Source organism: Pteronotus mesoamericanus, unplaced genomic scaffold, assembly GCF_021234165.1.
Source record: "Pteronotus mesoamericanus isolate MK-2021 breed Mesoamerican mustached bat unplaced genomic scaffold, CSHL_Meso_final contig_182, whole genome shotgun sequence".
In the NCBI taxonomy this organism is placed as follows: Eukaryota; Metazoa; Chordata; class Mammalia; order Chiroptera; family Mormoopidae; genus Pteronotus; species Pteronotus mesoamericanus.
The window spans coordinates 35,534,925-35,556,826 of record NW_026555078.1 but is presented as its reverse complement, the minus strand read 5'-3'; the positions used below and the strand labels follow the sequence as shown (position 1 = coordinate 35,556,826).

General features: G+C 33.9%; 1 protein-coding gene across 1 annotated transcript in view; it reads left to right on the top strand.

Annotated features, from left to right (window-relative positions):
- Positions 1–21,447, top strand: part of ATL1 (atlastin GTPase 1) — a 57,679-nt gene extending 36,232 nt beyond the window's left edge. Inside the window, exons 8-15 of the mRNA XM_054567584.1 lie at positions 7,169–7,261; positions 8,368–8,506; positions 13,711–13,838; positions 14,852–14,908; positions 15,715–15,786; positions 17,269–17,700; positions 18,918–18,932; positions 20,964–21,447. Of these exons, the coding sequence (XP_054423559.1) occupies positions 7,169–7,261; positions 8,368–8,506; positions 13,711–13,838; positions 14,852–14,908; positions 15,715–15,786; positions 17,269–17,700; positions 18,918–18,932; positions 20,964–21,074 (1,047 nt within the window). The 3' untranslated portion in view covers positions 21,075–21,447. The remainder of the gene's footprint in view (positions 1–7,168; positions 7,262–8,367; positions 8,507–13,710; positions 13,839–14,851; positions 14,909–15,714; positions 15,787–17,268; positions 17,701–18,917; positions 18,933–20,963) is intronic.
- The last annotated feature ends 455 nt before the right edge of the window (positions 21,448–21,902 follow it).

Below are 21,902 nucleotides of genomic sequence, written 5' to 3'. Positions count from 1 at the left end.
TGAATAGGCAAAGGACAGAAAATTTTTAAGGCTGTGGACTCTCTATGTGATATTATAATGATCGGTATATGTCCTTATACCTTTGTCTAAACCCATAGAATGTACAACACTAAGAGTGAACCCTATGGATTTTGAGTGGTTATGATGTGTCGATGTAGGTTTATTCTTGGTTTAAAAAAATGTACCATTCTGGTGAGTAGTATTGATGAATGGGACGGCTATGCATATATAAGGATGGGTGGTATTGGCTAATACTTCATACCTTCCTCTCAATTAAAACTGTTCTAAAATAGCCTTTAAAAACCAAAACATTAATAAATGATAAACTGTACTTAATTTTTAAAAACAGGCAAAGGATATATAGGAAATCCACAGAAAGGAAACCTGAATGGTTAACACATTTTTGAAGAATGTCAAATTTCATTGATAATCAGATAAAAATTAAAATAATGACATACCACTTTGCACATGTTAAGTAGGCAAAAAGTAGAACATGGGGTTAATACCAAATGATAGATAGGATTTGGATAAATGGGAATCCCAGGACTGGAGCAGCCATTCTGTGGAGCAGGGAAAATGTATAAGGCTATCCATCGGAGCATTGATAGAGGAGTAGTAGTAGTAGTGCGAAGTTGGAGACAACTTAGGTGTCCATCATTAGACGAATGGATACATAAAATATGGTGTAGAGCATACTTTGGAATATTTTGCAACCTCCAAAGGTAGTGAACCAGCAGTATATAGAGTAGCATGAATAATAGAATGTTAAAGTTCATATGAATTGAGTAGAAAAAAGTTTGTGATCTGTAACATTACTTATGATTATTTAAAATACTCTACATACACTATATAGAGTATAGAGTAGAGTGAAGAGCAGACACTTCAGAAATGGGAGTGGGGATCTGGGAAAAACGAGAAAGTAAAGAAAATGGGACCTTAGCATGGAGAAATGATGGTATGCTGTGAGTGACAGAGTACGCAATCTCTCCCCTATGGTCTGGGGAAGGGGGTGGGAAGAGGAGGTGAGGTAGAATAAAACCATTTCCTGCTTACAATCTTCTATATGGTTTACAATACCTACTAGATTCCATTGTCTTTTTAAAAATGATTTGTCAGGCTGATAGTTGAAATGTTATATGGTCATTAGGCTACTTGCTTTGATTTTTCTCTTCTCTGAATTTGTTACTCTCAGGACCCATTGGCATAGCCTGGGGAACTGCATTGTAAATTCTGGAAAGGAATGTTAAGTCTTATCAGCAGGTATCATTGCTTCTTACACTTTGCCAGATATACTAAAACCAAATGAGACTAACCAATGCTCAGATAGATAGACAGATATATCAGTTGATAGAGTAACTACTTTTGGTTAAAAACATGAACTGTAAACAAACAATAGAAAAAACTTTAAGAGATCATCACTTGTTAGTAAACTTGGTATTATGAAATGTCAGTGAAAAGAAAAAGTTTTGACTAAATTGAGTCAGCTAACTCCTAAACAGATTTGGACTTAAAAATCTAAGTATCTAAAATTGAATTGAGAAACTCATTAAGTAGCAAAAGAGGCTTCCAAAGCTATTTAATAATATTTAAGATTAAAACAACAAAATTCAAACCAAAAAATACTAAATATTATAAAATGAAAAGAAAATGCAAATATATTTAAATCTCAGAACATTTAAGATAGCAGCAAAAAAATTCACATTTAAATCAGAAAAAGCACAGAGGAAAAAAATCCAAAATAAAATAACTTTAAATAAAAATTCAATTTATTCAGCAAGCTTTCTGAGCATTAACCACTTCTATCCTCTTCCTCACTCCAGAAAATTCAGTTTTTTCTATTGTGAGCCCATGTCATGTCTATAACCAACATAAAACATGTATTGATATATTTCACATATTTGTAATATGAATAGCCATGTAATGTATTGCCATATCAATATGTCATAATTTGTATAGCCATATCCCAAATGTTAAGCATTTGGATTTTTTTCACTATTGCTCATAGTAGTACAGTAACATTCATTCTGAATAATTTCCTGAAGGATATAGTCTCCAAAGGGAAGTTAACAAAGTGATAATGTTTTTTCATGATTTAAAAAATATATATGATCACTTATAGGAAATACACAGCATAGGTCCATCTTTTGCCCCAGTTGCCTAACTGGATTTAATTCATTTAAAAAAAGTATTTATGGCTTCAAATGATTTTATTTGAGAAAATTAGGATAATTTATAGTCACGATTTTTATCTCTACGTATATATATGAACAAATCAGATTCAGCAGTGTAGAAAACTGATGGCTTTTGAAATAAGGACTGTGATTCATAGGATTCCATACATGACAAATACAAAACATACAGATTATCATGGGAGGGGATGGGGCCAATGGGTGTTCTTATAAGCTGGCTTATATCAGTTCATCAGAGCTAATTAGTAAAATATTCAGGAATTATGTAAGCCAATTATTAAACAGTTAAGAGCTTGAAATCAGCCATGGTGTATATATTTACATCACAGAAATTGTCAAATACTGCAGATCAAGGAGTTTTGTTGTTGGAGAGCCAGTTTACCAGTACAGCATTGGATAGGGAGCATTAGGCAGGGAACATGGGAATTTGACACTATAGATAGAAAAACAGAATTTAGATTGTTGATTTGACAAAAATAAGACCTTATATTTGATGCTATTCTACACATGGTCCTCATTAGGTTGACTTTGGAAGGTGTCCCGTGAAAAAGACCAAGAAATGAGACTAAAATATCCCAAGAAAAATGCAAGATATAGCCAAATCCACATATTTGGTTTCATTTATCCTGGTTTGTGAACTTCTGTTTTGCAAAAGTTGCTTCCTAGCTAACCTTTATTTTCAAAATATATTTTAGGTATAAATGTTCTGAATATAAGTTGTTATATTTTATTTTGACAAAAATGTTGACAGAAAATGGCATCTATTTAAAGATGGTGGACATAGGTATTTTTAAATTCTTCTCTCCATAAGAATCTCTTCTCCACAAGAATCCACAAAACAAAACAAGGTTGGGGGGAGAGAGGGAGAGAGGGAGAGAGGAGGCTCCACCTTAGTAAGACAAGAAATACCTATATTGCAAACTGAGAAACATTCCTTTTTAAAGAAAGATGATGTGAACCAAAGATTTTACATCCAGCAAAATTGGCTTTCAATTATAAATGGCACAAACTGTTCTCAACATGTAAGCATGCAAAAAATATTGTTCCCATGAGCCCTTAATGAGAACTCAACTGAAAACTGAGCTTCACATAAGGAAAGATTATGTAACTTCATCAAAGGAAAGGTAATCATATGCTATGTGCCTCCTGATAAAAGGACACTCTACTTCACATAGCCTTGTGAAAGAAATAAAACCTGAGTCAGACCAAGCCTCTGTACCCAGCTGCCATTTGTGAAATCCAGAGGACAAAAGAACATGTCAAACTGTTCCATGAACATGCAACCTGCAAGGTCCAAATTATAGGAAACTCTACAGGACAAATTCCTAGGTTCTTCAACAGATGAACTATAAGGGAAAATAAGAGATGGAAGATACTTGTAGATTAAAAGAAAGTTAAAAGACATAATTTTAATGGGCAAGACTAAAAGATTCAGTTAGAAACTCAGAATATATAAACTTTTAGAAAGATCATTTAAAGGTAGCTAATTTTATAAAATATAATTTCTTTCTCAATTTCTTACTTTTTTTCAGAAACTAAAAATTGAAGTATCTCTTAAGCTAATTTATAAAAGTGTACTGTAATCAGCCCTCAAACTGTAAACTACATGTTTTATACTTAACTTTGAGGGGCAGTGCAGCAGAGATTTTGAAGTAAGGCACAAGTTTAAATGCTAACTCTTCCATTTCTGGGTGTGTGACTTTGAGAAAGTTACTTAATGTCAGGTGAGGGTGGAGGTGATTTTTATACATCTCTTCTGAAAAGAATAGTAAATTATAACCTATCTCTTGGGAATATATGAACTATCACTTGTACAATTCCTGGTATTGTGGTTGGCATATAAAAGGCACTCAAAAAATGCAAGCTAATATTACTTTGCTTTCAATGGGTCTGGGGTGGGGCCCAAAAATTTTGTAGTTTTAGGACTTCTGGCCAAGATAGAGGTATAAGTAGATACACTTTGCCTCCTTGCACAACCAAAAGAAGAAGAACAAATTTAAAAACAAAAAATAACCAGAACTGCCAGAAAATCAAACTGTATGGAAGTTTGACAACTGAGGAGTTAAAAAAGAAACATTCATCCAGACTGGTAGGAGGAGTGGAGGTGGGTAGCTGGGGCAGAGAGAATGCATGGCAAGGTGGCAGCTAGAGGACCAGGCAGGCAAGGTGGCAGCTGGCAGACCAGGGAGTCCCACATTTGTGTGCAGACAAACCAGGAGGAACATCAGGGGAGTGAGACAGACCATGCAATCCAGGGTTCCAGTGAGAGAAAAGAAAGTCTCAAAACCTCTGGCTATAAAAATCTGTGGGGGTTGCAGCACCAGGAAAAACTCCCGGTCTCACAGAAGAGTATGGGATCCTAGAATGTACACAAACCCACCCACCCAGGATTAGAACCAGAAGGGCGCAATTTGCTCAGGGGAGTGGGGGAAGTTACTGAAAGCAGACTGAGAGTTGAGCAGGAGGCATTATTCCCTCTCAGACCCCTCCCCTGCACAACACAGAGACTTGGGTAGCCGCACCCTGGTGAATACCTAAGGCTCTGCCCCTACCAATGTGACAGGCCTGCTGAGACAAAGAAATATGGCCCAAATGAAAGAACAGATCAAAGCTCCAAAAAACAGAACTAAGTGATGAACAGATAACCAACCTATCAGATGCACAGTTCAAAACACTGCTAATCAGGATGCTTACAGAATTGGTTGAATATGGTCGCAAAATGGAGGCAAAAGTGAAGGCTATGCAAAGGGAAACAAAGAAAAATTTACGTGGAACCAACAGTAAAGGGAAGGAAACAGGGACTCAAATCAAGGATTGGGAGCAGAAGAAAAAAAAAAAAAAAAAAAAAAAAAAAAAAAGAAAAAAAAAAAAAAAAAAAAAAAAAGGGGGGGTGGAGCCCCCCGAAAAAAAAAAAAAACCCAACAAAAAAAAAAGGGGGGTGAAAGAAGAAAAAAAAAGGGCCCAAAAAAATTTAAAAAAAGGAGAAAACCCCGAGCTGGCCCAGGAAATAGACTTCCAGGAGATCCAGGAAACTCAGAGAGTCCCAAAAAAGTTGGACCCAAGGAAGACCACACCAAGGCACATTATAATTAAGTTACCCAAGATTAAAGATAAGGAGAGAATCTTAAAAGCAGCAAGAGAAAAGGAGACAGTTACCTACAAAGGAGTTCCCACAAGACTATCAGCTGATGTCTCAAAAGAAACCTTGCAGGCAAGAAGGGGCAGGAAAGAAGTATTCAAAGTCATGAAAGGCACGGACCTACATCCAAGATTACTCTATCCAGCAAAGTTATCATTTAGAATGGAAGGGCAGATAGAGTGCTTCCCAGATAAGGTAAAGTTAAAGGAGTTCATTGTCACCATGCCCTTATTATATGAAATGTTATAGGGACTTATCTAAGAAAAAGAAGATCAAAAACTATGAACAGTAAAATGAAAACAAACTCAACAACAACTGAACCTTAAAAAAAAAAAATGAAAACAAACTAAGCGAACAACTAGAACAGGAACAGAATCATAGAATTGGAGATTAGAGGGGAGGGACAGGGGGAGAATGGAGGAAAAGGTACAGGGAATAAAAAGCATAAATAGTAGGTACAAAATAGGCAGGGGGAGGTTAAGAATAGTATAGGGAATGGAGAAGCAAAAAACTTATATGTACAACCCATGGATATGAACTAAGGGAAGGGGGAATGCTGGTGGGAGGGGGGTTGCAGAGCAGAGGGGAATAAAAGGGAGAAAATGGGACAACTGTAATAGCATAATCAATAAAATACATATTAAAAAAAGAATTTTGTAGTTTTGAAAGCCTCCCAAATGATACTAATGAGTATTGTAATTTGGGAAACACAGTCCTTGATAATATCCTTCTGGATGTAAACAAATATTTAACTTCAAAAATGATTTTCTTAGAGTAGTGAAAAATTGGAAACCATCTTGGAGAATGGCAAAATAAACTATGGTCTATCCCTGTGCTAAAATACTATTTGGCCATTAAAATCAAAATCAAATAGCTAACAGAGCACTAGCTATGTGTCAGGCTCTATTCTAAATGCCTTATATACTATCTCATTTAGTAGCCCTGTGAGGCGGGTTCTATTATATCCCTATTTGAGAGATGAGGAAGCTAGAAGTGTACATGACATTACAAATAAAAGTTGTGAAGCTGAAACGTTTCTAAACTATTAATAAAAATGTCGTAATCAAAAATTTGGCCTTGTTAGAAGACTGAATTAGTTTTGTAATAGAAAATATTTCAAAGTCATCATATGAAGAAGTGATCAAATCATTTGCAGCAAAAAACTGTAGGCAAAAATAATGTATTACAATGTTATGTTAGTTATTTTTTTCTGGAGTGTGTGTGGTGAGGGAGGAGTAGAGGGAGAGAGATTTGTTAGCTTTTTTAAATTAGTAATTTATTTTTCTCATTCTAAATACATACCCACTTTCAAGCCAGATTTTCTATTCTTTTTCTTATTGAATCTTCCCCCCACAGATTACATAAGCTTCAGTTCCCACAAAACCTGGATTCCCACCCCTTTTTATACGATTTATGCATAAAGAGAGCCCCTGTAGAAGAGAGTGGGGCACATGTAATAGAGGAAAAATATCTAAAGAAATAATAGAAGAAAATTTTCTTCAAATAAAATTGGAATCATCATAAAAAGTTGTTCGAAAACTGCCAAACTGAATGCACCCCACCAAGAAATGAGAGACAGAGATGTCCTCACATTAGCCGAATAAAACTATGTAACTATGATCTGTTTTCAAGCAGCTTTTGGTTTACGCTTAGTGGAAATAACAATCTAGAGGAGAAACTGCTCAGAAACTTTCACAAAGATTTTATGTTTGCTTTTAATTCCATAATGTGGTAAATAATACTATTCAAGTGACAATATCATTTAATTGGTTTCAATTAAAAAGCAGAAGGAGGCAACTTAGAGTACCCTTATCAATCTTTTCTTCTAATTATTTCTTAGAGTCTGATATTTCTTGTTCGAGACTGGAGTTTCCCATACGAGTTTTCATATGGATCTGATGGTGGCTCCAAATTCTTGGAAAAACGCCTCAAGGTTTGTTAGATATTTAAGTGCATGAAATTCACCAATAATAATCTATCAATTATTTCTGTTGAATGATTTCCTGAATAGATACTCAGTAGCCACAATCTCATTTGACCCTCATAGTATCTTTATGAACAAACTAAGATATTTAATACTTTCAGAATTATAATTTTAAAATATTGTCAATAATTATGATACAGATAAAGAGTTCTTTTGTACAATAGATTATCTATAAAACAATGATTTATTCCTAAAAACAAAACTTTTAATTTGAAGAATTAAATTAGTTCAAGACCAACAGTACAAATATCTGGATTCATGTTTTAGTAGAGGTTTAAAAGTCAATTTAACAGAAATACCTAATTTTGAAATCCCCAATCTTAGAACATTTTGCTAGTAGTTCACAGAAATTAAAATTAGAAGACTTTCCATTTTCTATATCATCATGGTTGAATATTGAAGGATTTACATTGTACAGATATCACAAAAAATACCTACTGAGACACCTGAAAAAAATAGAGATTTTAAAAAGTTCTTTTATAATCAGGATCTCTGGGGTTTTTTAGGTTTATAATTTCTTTTAAGGTAATCTGCATTATTAACTGTCAAATATATGTGAAAAAAGGTGCAATTCCCAACCATTCAGATGCCTTTCTAGAATTTAAATGTATACCTACCAGCTGACAAGAAGCTGCCTTGAGTATCTCCTGAAAGGAAGGGAGGAATATTTTATGATCTATTCATGTTTCCTATGAGTACTTTGAATTTAAGTTGGAATTTGTAGGACCTAGCTAGAGTAAAACTCCACTAATACGTACTGAAAAATGAGAAGGCCCATCTGAGTTAGCACACCGATGTACATTTGCTAATTGTAATAATAAGGTCATATTTTACTATCCTTAGGTAGTAAACCTAAGTACCAACAGTACAAATATCTGGATTCATGTGTGGCAAATTCACACAAGATTTTATTCTTTATTTAGTATCAGCCCTGTCATGTCATTTTTATAATATTGTGGGATTAGATAGACAGAAAATATAAGATGCCACAGAATTCTTTGGAGCTCAATTAATATTTAAAGTAGTTTAAACTTCAGGATGATTTACTACTGCAGGTCTCAGGGAACCAGCATGAAGAACTACAGAATGTTCGAAAACACATCCATTCCTGTTTCACCAAAATTTCCTGTTTTCTGCTACCTCATCCTGGCTTAAAAGTAGCTACCAATCCAAACTTTGATGGAAAACTGAAAGGTTTGTCTGTCTTTTAATGAATATGTCTTCATCACTTAGTCTGATTATAAAAATGTCATTTTATCCACTGGGCTTACAAATGCTTCTTTAGTTCATTTACTTACGTGAGGCTGATGATTAGAAATTGTCAGGAGAATTGGGATTCCTGGGCTGGTTCTAGAGCATCTCCTTGGTGAACTGTGGGATTCTGTGGGTGCTGAGTATGTACGCAAGATACAGGCTAAATCCCGTGTCTACTTGGGAGGCAATAACTGTCACCCTTTCACAGAGATTCCTGCTCACCCCTTAATGTCTTCCTGTTTCATTTTTCTATTTACATTAAAGGGGAAAAATAGATGTCTATATTATTGGGATGTTGCATTAAGTTATATAATTAGAGATTGAAATAGTGCATAGTACTGAATTCAAGCTCTTTAAAATAGCTAATAAAGAACTTAATTAAAAATTATGAAAAGCTTCCCTAAAAGTGAAATCCTCTCCTGGATCAGGACCAATATTTTAAAAACCAAAGACTACAGTGTTTTTCAAATAGTATTGGGTTGGCCAAAAAGTTCATTGGTCTTTTTTGTAAGATGGCTCGAGTAGTGCTTAGTTGTCTTTAACTTCATTTGAAACAATTGTGTTAGATTGTATTGTGACGGCTGTCATATCAATGTGCATTTAAAAAAACTTATCAAAATTGGTGAATTTTTGGGTAGCCATTTTAATATTGAAGGTGGAAGAAAATTAGCAACATCTTCAGCACATTATGCTTTATTTTTTTTAAGAAAGTTAAAAACACAGTTGAAATGCAAAAAAAGATTTGTTCAGTGTATGGAGAAGGTGCTGTGACTGATCGAACATGTCAAAAGTGGCTTGCGAAGCTTCATGCTGGAATTTTCAATGATCAGTTGAAGTTAACAGCGATCAAATTGAGACATTAATTGAGAACAATCAACATTATACCACATGATAGCTAACATATTCAAAATATCCAGATCAATAAAGTTATTGGTGAAAATGAAAAATGTGTCTTTAATTTTTATGGAAAAAATCATATGGGCTTTTTGGCCAGCCCAATATATACTAGTAGTATGTAATTTTCTCTTAAACAGAGGCAATCTAACATTTTAAGATTCCAAACCAACTCAACTTATTAAAAAAAAAAGAGGGGGTTGGATGTAGAGGTATGGGGAAACGGAAGTTAATCTTTCCTAACAGATAATCACCAGGTTCTTAGATATTTGCTTTGTAGTTAATACAAGGTACTACAAAGACATTTCTGACTTCTATTCTTGTAAGCCTAGCATTGAGTACACCACTGAGTTCAGGCATTTGCTTAATATACTGTGGCCTTTCTGCATTGTGCCAGGATGGTGAGACAATGGCATAAATTTTTCAGCACAATTGTTCTCAAAGAGCTTTACAGTTACTCTTTTTTTTTTTAAGAAAAAAAAGGACAACATAACTTACGTCCAGTTTTATGGAGCTGGCAAGTTTGAAAAGCAATGATCCATGGTGTTTACTTTCAGATACCTTATACTAGGCCTTTAACTATGGTTAATATCATAGTTAGAATCCCAAAATTTTCAATCATCAGCATTGCTTTTATACATTTTAAATTATCTTACCTTTATAAAACAGAAAAATAGCAGTAGGCTATTAGTGCACGGATTCCAGGATCCGACAATTTCACTGTCACTTATGAATTCCAATCCACGAGTGAGCACACAGGCTTGTTGATACTATGCAATTACCTAATGGCTTCCATGTGTTTTGAATAAATTACATAAAAAGAAGGCTCCCACAAGGCCTCTCTTTCTTCTCTGGAGTTGGGAAGCCGTAAACAGGCAAGAGGAGGGGCAGGCCTCCAACAACAGTTCTTTATTGGACAAAAAAGTACTCTTGTTCTATTTCTGTAGTATACATCTACAGTTTTAAAATTAAATGATATATTCACAATGAAAGATCTAGGGAGAGAGTTTAAGACAAATCATGCAAGTATAGAATCACACTTTTTAACAGATCTGTTCTCCATCAAATTTTATTCATGTCTAAACAAGTACTAATCTACCCAATTGGTTTACAGTTACCCGTAAGTTATGAGTTTGCCAAAGTAGCTAGGCCACAAGAGCAATGAAAGACAGTTGTAGTTTCCCATCAAAACTTCCATTTTGATGAGGTTTATAGGACTGCTGCATAATCTCTCTGTGTGCCAAAATGTTCTATTTTACCTGTTTCTCCTTGGCAGTTTTGATAGTCTGCTCTCTACATTGTTTTTCCATCCCATGCTGAGTGTTGTAATTTGGTGTGATTTCTATCCAGGACATCTTGTCTGCTGGCCACGCTCTTCTCCAGGGGGATGGCATCTGAATGTTGCCTCTGGAGAATAAATGTCTCTCAGTAAAAAACTGCAAAAATTCTGCTCTGATAATAGTTTCTCACATACTTTTCACAACTTATAGAAATAATTTTTCAAGTTATCAGTAGTAATAATTGTAGTTACTGTTGTTCATGGTCCCTCACATTGTTGAAATTACCTATTTCCAGTGTTATTTAAAGTGTAATACTGTGACCATGACTGGTGTTGTTCAGTCATGTTGACTGAACAGGGTTGGCTGTTGGCCCGCAAATCAAAGGTCATTTGTTCGATTCCATGCCAGGGCACATGCCTCGGTTGTGGGCCAGATCTATGGATGGGGCGTGCAAGAAGCAACCAATTGATGTTTCTCTCGCACATCAATATTTCCCTTTCTTCCTCCCTTCTCCTCTAAAAATAAGTAAAATCTTTTTTAAAAATTTATAATAACTATGATTAAATTTAATTACTATTGTTTTAATAGCTTCCTGAAATCAAAAGGACCAGAAGCACTGAATCAGTCATTCACGCTCCATTCAACCAGTTTTTACCAAATGCCTACGGAATACCTCCCCTCCCATAGCAAATCCAATCTTTTACTAAACAAAGAATTACCTTTTGTTGAGTTTGCTGTGTGTTATAGTGCCCCAAGTAGAACGACCAGGGAAACACACTAGAAATTGTAGAGCTCATCCTTAGCAGCTCCAGTTAAGACTTCAGAAAGCATAAGCAACACCATCGCAAGGGGATTGTTTTTTAAAACATGTTTCTAATGATTTGTCAGAGTCAGGTGATCCCAAGAAAGTATCTTCCTCGGTTACTTTACAGAGCAGCACTACACCTGCCCTGCAGAGAGCTTATAAAGCATGTATCATATCCTCAGTTACTGCAACAGATAACTACTTTGGCCTAACCCCTGAATTCCTAGCAAGGTTTTACTCCTGTGGCAAAAACTACTGAAGAAATGGTGAAAACAGAACATCATCCTGAATAATCATCTACAAGCACATATTTATTGAACATTTGTAGTGGGCCAAATCTGATTAGTATTTCTTCAATTTGATTTTAACTGGTCTGCAGATGTCATGTATTTACTGTGTTCAACTAATTTGTTAGCAAAAACTCACCACTTGTGTATGTTATGAATATATTGTTCATATTTTCTGACTCCAAAATTGAAATACCTGGCATTAGTCTCAGTGAGAACAAAGTTAGACCATGACTAATTCCATCTTCAGACACATTTCTAATCCAAATATGCTGATTATTTTAACAGTAATTACTACACTTGCTGGTACATTAGATACACAGGTGTATCTTACTGCTTTCCCATTTTATAAGGAAATGTGGGGCAAAGGGGTTTAAGTACGATTTAAAAGTGGTTTTATAAGGAGAAAGCTTTTTGTTTTATACAGAGATTAAGAAAAAATTCATACATTCTAAATATATAGTAATATTCTACAGAAGCTAAAAAAAGCATAAAATCATATAGCAAAAAAAAAAACCTATTAGTATCAGTGAATACAGATACATAGCAGGCAACAAAATACACAACACAGCAAAGTGGTAACATAATACAAATACCAGTATTGTATTTCAGTGAATACTGGTAACTAAATAGCAAACCACAATAATAAAGACATGTGAGTAGATCTTTATATAATACAAAGCAAAATTGTAAGTAAAATATGGTGCAATGCAAAGAGCAAAATAAATTTGAACAAACTCCTATACAGTCATAAAACTAAAATCTCAAATCTGTACAAAATGTGAAGCAAAATAAATCTGAAGGATTTCCAACATAATGTTCATGCATGTCATAAAAGCAGCAAGAAGAAGAAACAAATTCTTTAAATTGGTATTTCAATGTATATTGGGGCTATAAAAACAGGCAGGAAAAATGCAAATACAATCATAAGGTTTTCATCTTTACCCTTAAGACCTTGGAAATCACCAAACCCAAAGCCTGAAAACTCAGTGACTGCTGAAATTCAGATTCTTAAAAACTATACGCAGTTTACTGCATTTACTTAGATATCAAGTCTCTGGACATATCTTGCTTTTTACATATATTATGTGCATTTCTCTATATATTTTGAAATAATGATTTAATAAATTACCACTGTGTTCAAAAGACTTCTTTGATGATCTATTTTCTTTGTTACTTTGCTAAATCTATTATGTTAAGATTAACCTAACGCTATAACATAGGTTATGTGTAATCACTGTGCCAAACGTGAGAGGTAAATAACTCCAAATATGTTTCATCTGCTTGCTACTCTATTAGGCCTCCATATTTTCTTGCCATGTTATTTTGTGTTGCTATTTTTCACCACTAGAGGTAGCATCATCATCGCTATCTTTCTGAACTTCAGTTCCTAGTTACCACACCATAGCCAGTTCTATATACTTTTCCTAAGATAAATACACTAAACACTGAACAGTTTTGGATACACTTTCCTGAGGGAATACATCTTCTCACCTGGTAAATATCTGGCTTTCCCCCAATTTATGAACCTATATATAAAACCACAAATAAAACTTAAAGACAGAATACACAAAATGTTTATGTAAGTAGGGTGTAAAATATTTGTATAACGTTTAATATCAAGTAAGCTATTGTATAGGTGGAAGATGAGGTAAATGTGTAATAGAAGTGGAGATAAGAAAGAACAGCAATAGAAAGTTTGGGCAAAGAGGATCATTCACCCTAAGAAATGTGGGTTTCAGGAGTTGTTTAGATGGTAAGAAAGTCATAGCTTTATCACTGGGAAAGAAATAGAAGAAATCAAAGGATGTATTATTGTATGGCATGGAAGACTAGATAGGATTTTTCAAATAATGATGAATTTGCTTTTACTTATAGAGATAGATGATGAATTCATCAAAAACTTGAAAATACTCATTCCTTGGCTACTTAGTCCTGAGAGCCTAGATATTAAAGAGATCAATGGGAACAAAATCACCTGCCGAGGTCTGGTGGAGTACTTCAAGGTATTTCTCTCATTTCTAGCGCATTTGTGAGTACTTAAATTTGACATGTTCCTACCTAACAAACTACAACAACAAAAATTACAGCCTATCATATGGGGGTAAAGGTATGAGGAATCTATAAAAATGATGAAAAATTGTGAGAATCCCAAGAGGAACTTGCTTTCTGAAATTATTTTTTGAGAAAACTCCTTGAAACTTTTAGAGGGAAATATATTTTGAAATATGAATGTATCTAAGAATTGAAAAATCTTCTTTGGGGGGCTGCCTCTCTCAGGTTCTATACCACACAGTCCTCAGTTATGACCTATACTGAATTTTACCTTCATTCTGAAGATTTTCTCAAAGGGGCCACACCTTGTCTTCCTACTGAAGATAATGCTTCCATATTCCCCACTCTGCACCAAGGGCCAATTTGAGATTGCCTTTCTGCATTTACCTGTTTTAGTTACCAATCTCATTTGTGTACTGATGCTCCAAGGACTAAAATGTCAATTTTTAAAATTAACATTTTGTCATTTAAAATGCAGTCGTGTATCGCCTGTGTGATTATTTACCTTCATCATTCTCAGCAATAAATGACTTATTACATTTTTAAAATTTGAATCTTACTGTGCATAACACTGTGGAGGAACTCAAAATTTAGTAGGAGATTCAGGACCCTTACAGAAATCTGCTCCATGAAGCTTATGACATCAGCAGGTACAAATTCCTGTGGGTAACTGAAAAAGCAAGGTTATTCCTAGCAGAAGAACCTGAGAAAACTTTAGAGAAGGTGAAGTGAGTTTTAAGCCTTTAAGAACAACAGGATTGGCAAGTGCAGAAGTGTGAAAAGGGAACAAGAACTAAGTAAGAAGGAATTAAAATATGAGAAAAATATAATAGTTCCTGAAACTGCCAATACTTTATTTTTTGGGAGCTGTCAAGACTTTACACCTTAGAATACAATTTATCAGAATTAGAGAAATATAGAATAGAATTTCTTGAGCGTGAGTATTTTTTTTCTTTCTCTTTAGGCTTATATAAAGATTTATCAAGGTGAAGAATTACCACATCCCAAATCCATGTTACAGGTATTTATTAATTAGGAGGCATGACACTTTAAAGCATACTTGTCACTAAAGCTAAGCTTTCCTTAACTTTATGCTATGCTAAGGGAAAGGTATGTTCCAATCTGGTTGTCAGAAATTACCGAATTAAAATAGGCAGAATGATTTATTAGAAGATTATTTTTTCTAGTAACTGCCCATTGTGTGTTGAGCTAAACACTTTCACATAAACATATAGCAGCATTCTCTTTGTACTAAATTTGTTAGAAAATGGACTCATACTGTGGTTTAGATTCACCCATGTAACAAGTAGTAGAAAAAAGCAGGGCCAGGTTTTAAATAAATGGTTTCTACAAATAACATTTGAAAAAGGAGAAACTGGCCTTTTTCTTATTTAAAAATTTTTCTTTAAGTTAATAGTTACTTTTAGTTAACAGATATATTGTTCTATCAGTAGCAGCCCTTAAACTTGACATATTGTAAATATATATTAGTGAATATAAAATGTACCATATATTATTTCCCATGTGTTTGGATTTATAGATCCCCACTCCCCCAGTTTGGGGAGAGGCTTGAAAATATGTTTTGAGGAAAAATCCTTCCAAATGAAAATTCATTTTAGAACTGTTTATTAAGTAAACATCTATGTAGTATGCGTTTTGAAATTTTAGTTTTACTAAATTTTTAAAATGTAGTGGAAATATTTCAAGGATTTTGAATTATTTGATGACCTTGGGTTCTTGCACATGATGCTTTCACATGAGAACTGCCTATGGAAGTTTAATAAATATGAATTCCATTTCACATCATATTTTGTACTTTGTCTAAAGGCCACAGCAGAAGCTAACAATTTAGCAGCCGTGGCAACTGCCAAGGATACATACAACAAGAAAATGGAAGAGGTAAGAATTAAATTATATTTTAAATGTTTTAAATAAAGTCAGTATTTCTCCCCTAAGCTCATTCCTTTTTCTTCCAAGTTACACTGTATACATATGCAAAGAGATGACTTTTTCTCAGCCTTATGTATCACATTTCTATTTATTGTATACTTAAAATATTATTTATTTTTAGAAAGAGGGGAAGGCAGGGAGAAAGAGAGAAACATCAGTGTGTGGTTGCCTCTCACATGCCACCTACTGGGGCCCTGGCCTACAACCCCGGCATGTGCCCTTGACTGGGAATCAAACTGGTGACCATTTGGTTCTCAGGCCAGCACTCAATCCACTGAGACACACCAGCAGGACATAGTCCTAAAATATTTTAAAAGAAACCAAGAAAAGAACACTATGTAATGCACGATTTTCTATGTATTTTAAATGTTATTTCTATATTTAATAGATACTTTGTCAATCTTTCCACTACTTTATAAGATTTAGTAGCTAAAATAACATATGCTACCCTTTCCACTACACCTCCATTCATACCACAATTCCAGAATTTCTATCTTAAAAAAGAAATTAAGCCTCTAGGGCCAATATTTCCACATACCATATTTACTCTTTTTTGTTTATCATTCTCAATTAGGATGCACCTAATAATTACTGTGTATATCTAATGTGATGGGTGTTTTTTTCCCCTGAAAATGTTATAAAATCAAAATTACATTAAAAAGTGATGGAGTCTTAGAGTCAAGGGAAATATATTAGTATACAGAATGGTGTTTTTGACATAACTAAAGGGTAATTAGAATGAGAGTATCCTTTATATAGTTAAATCTCAAATAACTAAAGTGAATGGTATGAGGAACTGCAATTTCCTTTGTAACTTCTGGAAAAAAGTTGAAAATGTGGTCCAAGGACATTTGCTATGTTTCCATTTTAGTCTCTAAGAAACAGCTGAATGGGCTCCATTGAAACAAAAATCAATGAAACTGCCAAAGAAAATTTTTAATGATTTTACTTTAGAGCTTTATAGCATTGCTCATTGTTTTACATTAAACTTTATTAGTCAAAATTATTTCAGTGCAGTTAGAAAAAAATTTCCTAAAGGGACTGGGTTTCTTGAATTTGGATTCATTCTGTAAATGAACTCAGTCTGCAGTTCACTGTGTGTCATGCCTTTTCATCTTGAGGAACTTGGATTAAGTTATGGGTATTCTTTTCTTTTTTCATTTTTTAATTTTTTGTTCAAATACATTGATCTCCACCTTCCCACAATGGGGATTCTTTCCCATGTCAAAAAAGATAATAAAAATAAGAATGACTTTATATATGTCCCCTATAAAGCACCAGTCCCACTTGTAGTCACATCTGATAGATATGAACTGTGGAAAACTCTTTGATGATTAATGTGTTCTAACAAATTTAACTAAGTGAAAATTTTTGATACAGTTGCTACTTTTACTCTGCATTGCATAAACAATACTTCTGCATCTGATACAGATTTGTGGTGGTGACAAACCATTTCTGGCCCCTAATGACCTGCAGACCAAACATCTGGAGCTTAAGGAAGAGTCTGTGAAGCTATTCCGAGGGGTGAAGAAGATGGGTGGGGAGGAATTTAGCCGGCGTTACCTACAACAGTTGGAGAGTGAAATAGATGAACTTTATATCCAATATATCAAGCACAATGATAGCAAAAATATCTTCCATGCAGCTCGTACTCCAGCCACACTGTTTGTTGTCATCTTTATCACATATGTGATTGCTGGTGTGACTGGATTCATTGGTTTGGACATCATAGCTAGTCTATGCAATATGATAATGGGACTGACCCTTATCACTCTGTGCACCTGGGCATACATCCGGTACTCTGGAGAATACCGAGAGCTGGGAGCTGTAATAGACCAGGTGGCTGCAGCCTTGTGGGACCAGGTAGGAACACTTTTAATTCTCTTCAACTCAATACAACACACATTTGAATGCCATCTATGTACTGGACATTATGTTAGATGTTGGAAATACACAGATGGCCTTGACTTGGGCTCCAGTTTTCAAGAACTTTAGAATCTGTCAAATGGTTAGACACACAAAAAATTATGCAATACAGTATGTGAAGTCCCACATAACTGTTTTCCAGTTAAAATTTCAATATTTTTAAAAAATACATGGATTATTTTTATTTTTTCTTATCTGAAGTAAATGGCTAAAGAAGTATGCGAAGTTTGTTTTTATTTAGCTGATTGTGACTCAATTATACATTAGCCTTATATCATATTAAAACCTATCGTTTGACTAGCATTGGCTTTGTTAAGATCATACAAATCACTATCATTAAGTTGTTCTATCACTAAGTACCATCTCCTAAAAACTTTATCTGATTACTTCAGATTATCTTTGTTCGAACTAGACATTGGTACCAGGCCATAGCATGAGTCCAGGTCAACCTCCTGACCAGTTAGTTGTTCATGGGTCAGTTGTCCTTTATGGTCCAATTAACTATAACTCAGGTTTACTCTGGTCCACTGTTTAAATAATTGATTATGGATAGGGGAAATAATTATAAACACACCTGGAAAAATAATCAACTCACGATGTCATTCTGGAAGTGTTCTCAGTTACCTCATGAAAATTAAGGGAATTTAGTGAAGCTAAAGTTGAGATACTTCAGAAAATGTTGAAGACTTTTGAACATTTATGGTCTGAGGTAGCAAGTAATAATTCTCCCAGCATTTAGAGAATACTTACATGTACTCTTTAAAATAGAATTTTAACTAATGGATTTACTATGTGCCTTTGAAAAACCTAGTTGAGATAAACTAATGGCAGCACTATGGGAAAAGAATGAATTAAAAATTGGATCACCTGAGCCACTGTCTTAAAGAGCCCCTCAACCTCAAAAGATTGAAGAGGGGCTTTTTGAGGAAAATCCCAATGCCCTCCTAGAATATGATGCTGAAACTTATAAGGGATATAGAATTAGGTTCTTCAAAAGACTTATATAAAATGTGTAATATACACAAAAGATTTGCAGGGGTATTCTTAAATGCTCACAAATTAATACTGTAAACAAAGTTGAATGTTGTAATACTATTAATGAAACAGGATATATACTTCTTTTTTTTCTCCCTTTTAATCTGTCTTTGCCACAGGGAAGTACAAATGAGGTAAGTTAAATTTTTTTTAGATTAAGAGCTATATATTTGTAAATATGATATTCTTATTTTACAAACTGACTAGCCATTAAAGGATGTGTAAATGTAGATGAGAAAATATTTGGTGACTATTGCTCCTATGTTCTCTTTGTGTTTACAATTTTAATTGTGAATTTTAACATGGTTTTAAACAATATTTATTCCAGACATATGATCTGATGTACATATGAAGCACAAGAATAGGTTATCATGAATATCATGAATATTTTGCTTTGTTTCCTAATGTGCAAAAAATTTTCAAAATTCCTAAGCTTCAACATTGTGCATTTTGCTCTACTGAGGAATGAAACAAGTATAGCTAAGAATCTTGAGGAAATTTAACAACTGGAGAGCATTTAAATGAAGCTACAGTCTTTAGGAGTTGCTTTTAACTTTGGCTTTTGAATGACAGTTAGTTAACCTATACAACTTAAGCAGGTTCCAGGCCAGTATGCATCATAACCTTCTTGGCATATCTCATACGTGATTTATAAATTGGTCATTTCTCCTACCACCCTTCCATTTTATCACTCTCCACATGTGCAAACTCTGTATCTGAGGAAGGAATCTGAGCTTCCAAGAAGGAATAATTTGTTACATTAGAAAATGAGTCATTTAGGTTGTTGTGTTCAGGAAGCAAAACTCATCTTGAACAACTAAAGAGACAGCACATAATTCTTTCCTCCGTTTCTGTTACATGTAACTAGATGATGTTCTGTAATCAAATACCAATGATACACTTAATATTTACAAGTCAATAGGGAATTATTTTATGTAAAATTCAATAAAACAAATTCACTAAAGTAAAAACAAATTTCAACTTTGTAAACCAAACCTTAACAAAAAGATCTAAGCTTTTAAAAGAATAGGGGTTAAACTGTGTTGGAATCAGAATATAGTAGAAATAGAACACCATGTTGCATCAATACACATTCATAGAACTGATGATGGTACTATTCAGACATAAGAAATAGCCATATAGACAAAGAAAGACAAAAATTAATGGTATTTTTCTGGGAATCAATTACTATTTAAAGAATATCAAGCTTTTATCCAGCTTTTTAAAATACTCGGACTTATTATGGACTCCAGATTTACATAAAAGAAGTTGGTCTTAGCTGAATGTTCATTATGTGAAAGTCAGAAGGGAATGAATCTTAGACACTAGCTTGGCAGGTGGGGAGAACATAAAAATATTAGAACACATATATATAAAGCAGTACATAAAAATTCCTGATTCAAACACTGTTAAACAGACAGAAATAACAATCACACAGGTAGTTTTAATGACAATAGGCTTTCTACCATGATTTCACTCATATGTGTGATATAAAACTAAAACTCATGGACACAGACAGCAATGTGGTGGTTGCCAGAGGGAAGAGGTTGGGATGTGGAGGTTGGAGGGGGACCTAAGATAAGATAGTTTGACTTTAGGTGGTGGGCACACAGTTCAATATACAGATCCCATTATCATAGAAATATACACTTGAAACTTAAATGATCTTATTAACCAATGTCACCCCAATAAACTTAATTTTTTAAAAAAAGGCTGAGGTGATGTTTCTGAATAAAGTTTTTATAAAATATGAATTAATAAAACTAAGGCAAGAAGACATTTAAGTGAGGGATACCAGTGTGACAGAGGGGGCAACATATGTGCTTATTTTCATGACTATATCAGGAAATAATGGAGACTAAGAGTGGCCCCATTCTGATAAATCTATAAGGAAGCCCTGATAATAAGTGGTCAAGCTATGTACAATAAAGTAGCTATTGGCAGTGAAAAGTTCTGAGCTCCTAAAATTCCTCTAAAGAGTTGCAAATACTTTTGGGTTTTAAGATACTAGTTATTAACGTAATATCCTGTATGGATTAATAATATAGATTTCAAATTTAGCATGCTAAATTTTATGTAATACCATAAAGTAACTAATTACGCTAAAAAGGAAAAATTTTACATCTGTGTTTAGTATGTTTTATAATGTTTTCTTGTATTTTTAGGCTTTATACAAGCTTTACAGTGCAGCAGCAACCCACAGACACCTGTATCATCAAGCTTTCCCTGCACCAAAGTCAGAACCTACCGAACAATCAGAAAAGAAGAAAATCTAATCCAAATTTTAAAAAGCATACATGCATGACCAACTGTCATATTATTTCATGTCTCCATGTAAACATTCACAGTGCTTCCATCAGAACAGAGTAAAATACCAAACATCTCCGAAGACTGCAAAAATGGTTTAGTTCTTTTATTTCAGTGTTTAACAGCAGATGTATGTATGCATGGTTATTATCATTTTGGTAACATGTACAGTATCCTCATTTTGTCTTCAAATATGCTGTTATAATTTAAAGTTATTTGTCTATGATGACAATATATGTGTTCTGCCTGAATTTACTAAATTCTGGGTTATAATTAAACCATGTAGTAATATTGCTCCATGTTTGGATATGCTCATTTAATTTCTAGAGGAATTGTTAATTATTTCAGCCATTTGTTAAAGCACAGCATTAGAACTCAACAGGCTTGATACAATCTGTACCATCTTACATATACCATAAGCTTTTATTTTTAAAGACATTTAAGAGAGTTTTTCAGTTGCTTTATCAAAAACTATATATTGCTTCTTTTATATTATAATTTGATATAGAATATAAACCTCTTGTTCAAGAATGCACAAAAAATCACTTTGTATGTGAGTTTCTGCATTGTATACTTTTTCATTTGGTACACAAAGAAATGTATCCATCATAGGTTTATTCTTTTAAAATGTGAACTACTATTAAAGTTTACTTTGGTTCCTAAGATTAAAAACAAATGCTTACTGAATTTGGAAGTGTTTGAGATGTTGATAAATACTGGTGATCGTTTATCTCTTTTTTAAAAATTCAAAATGCACTTTTTTTAATGTTGACCCTATTATAAATTCAGCTTTCCAT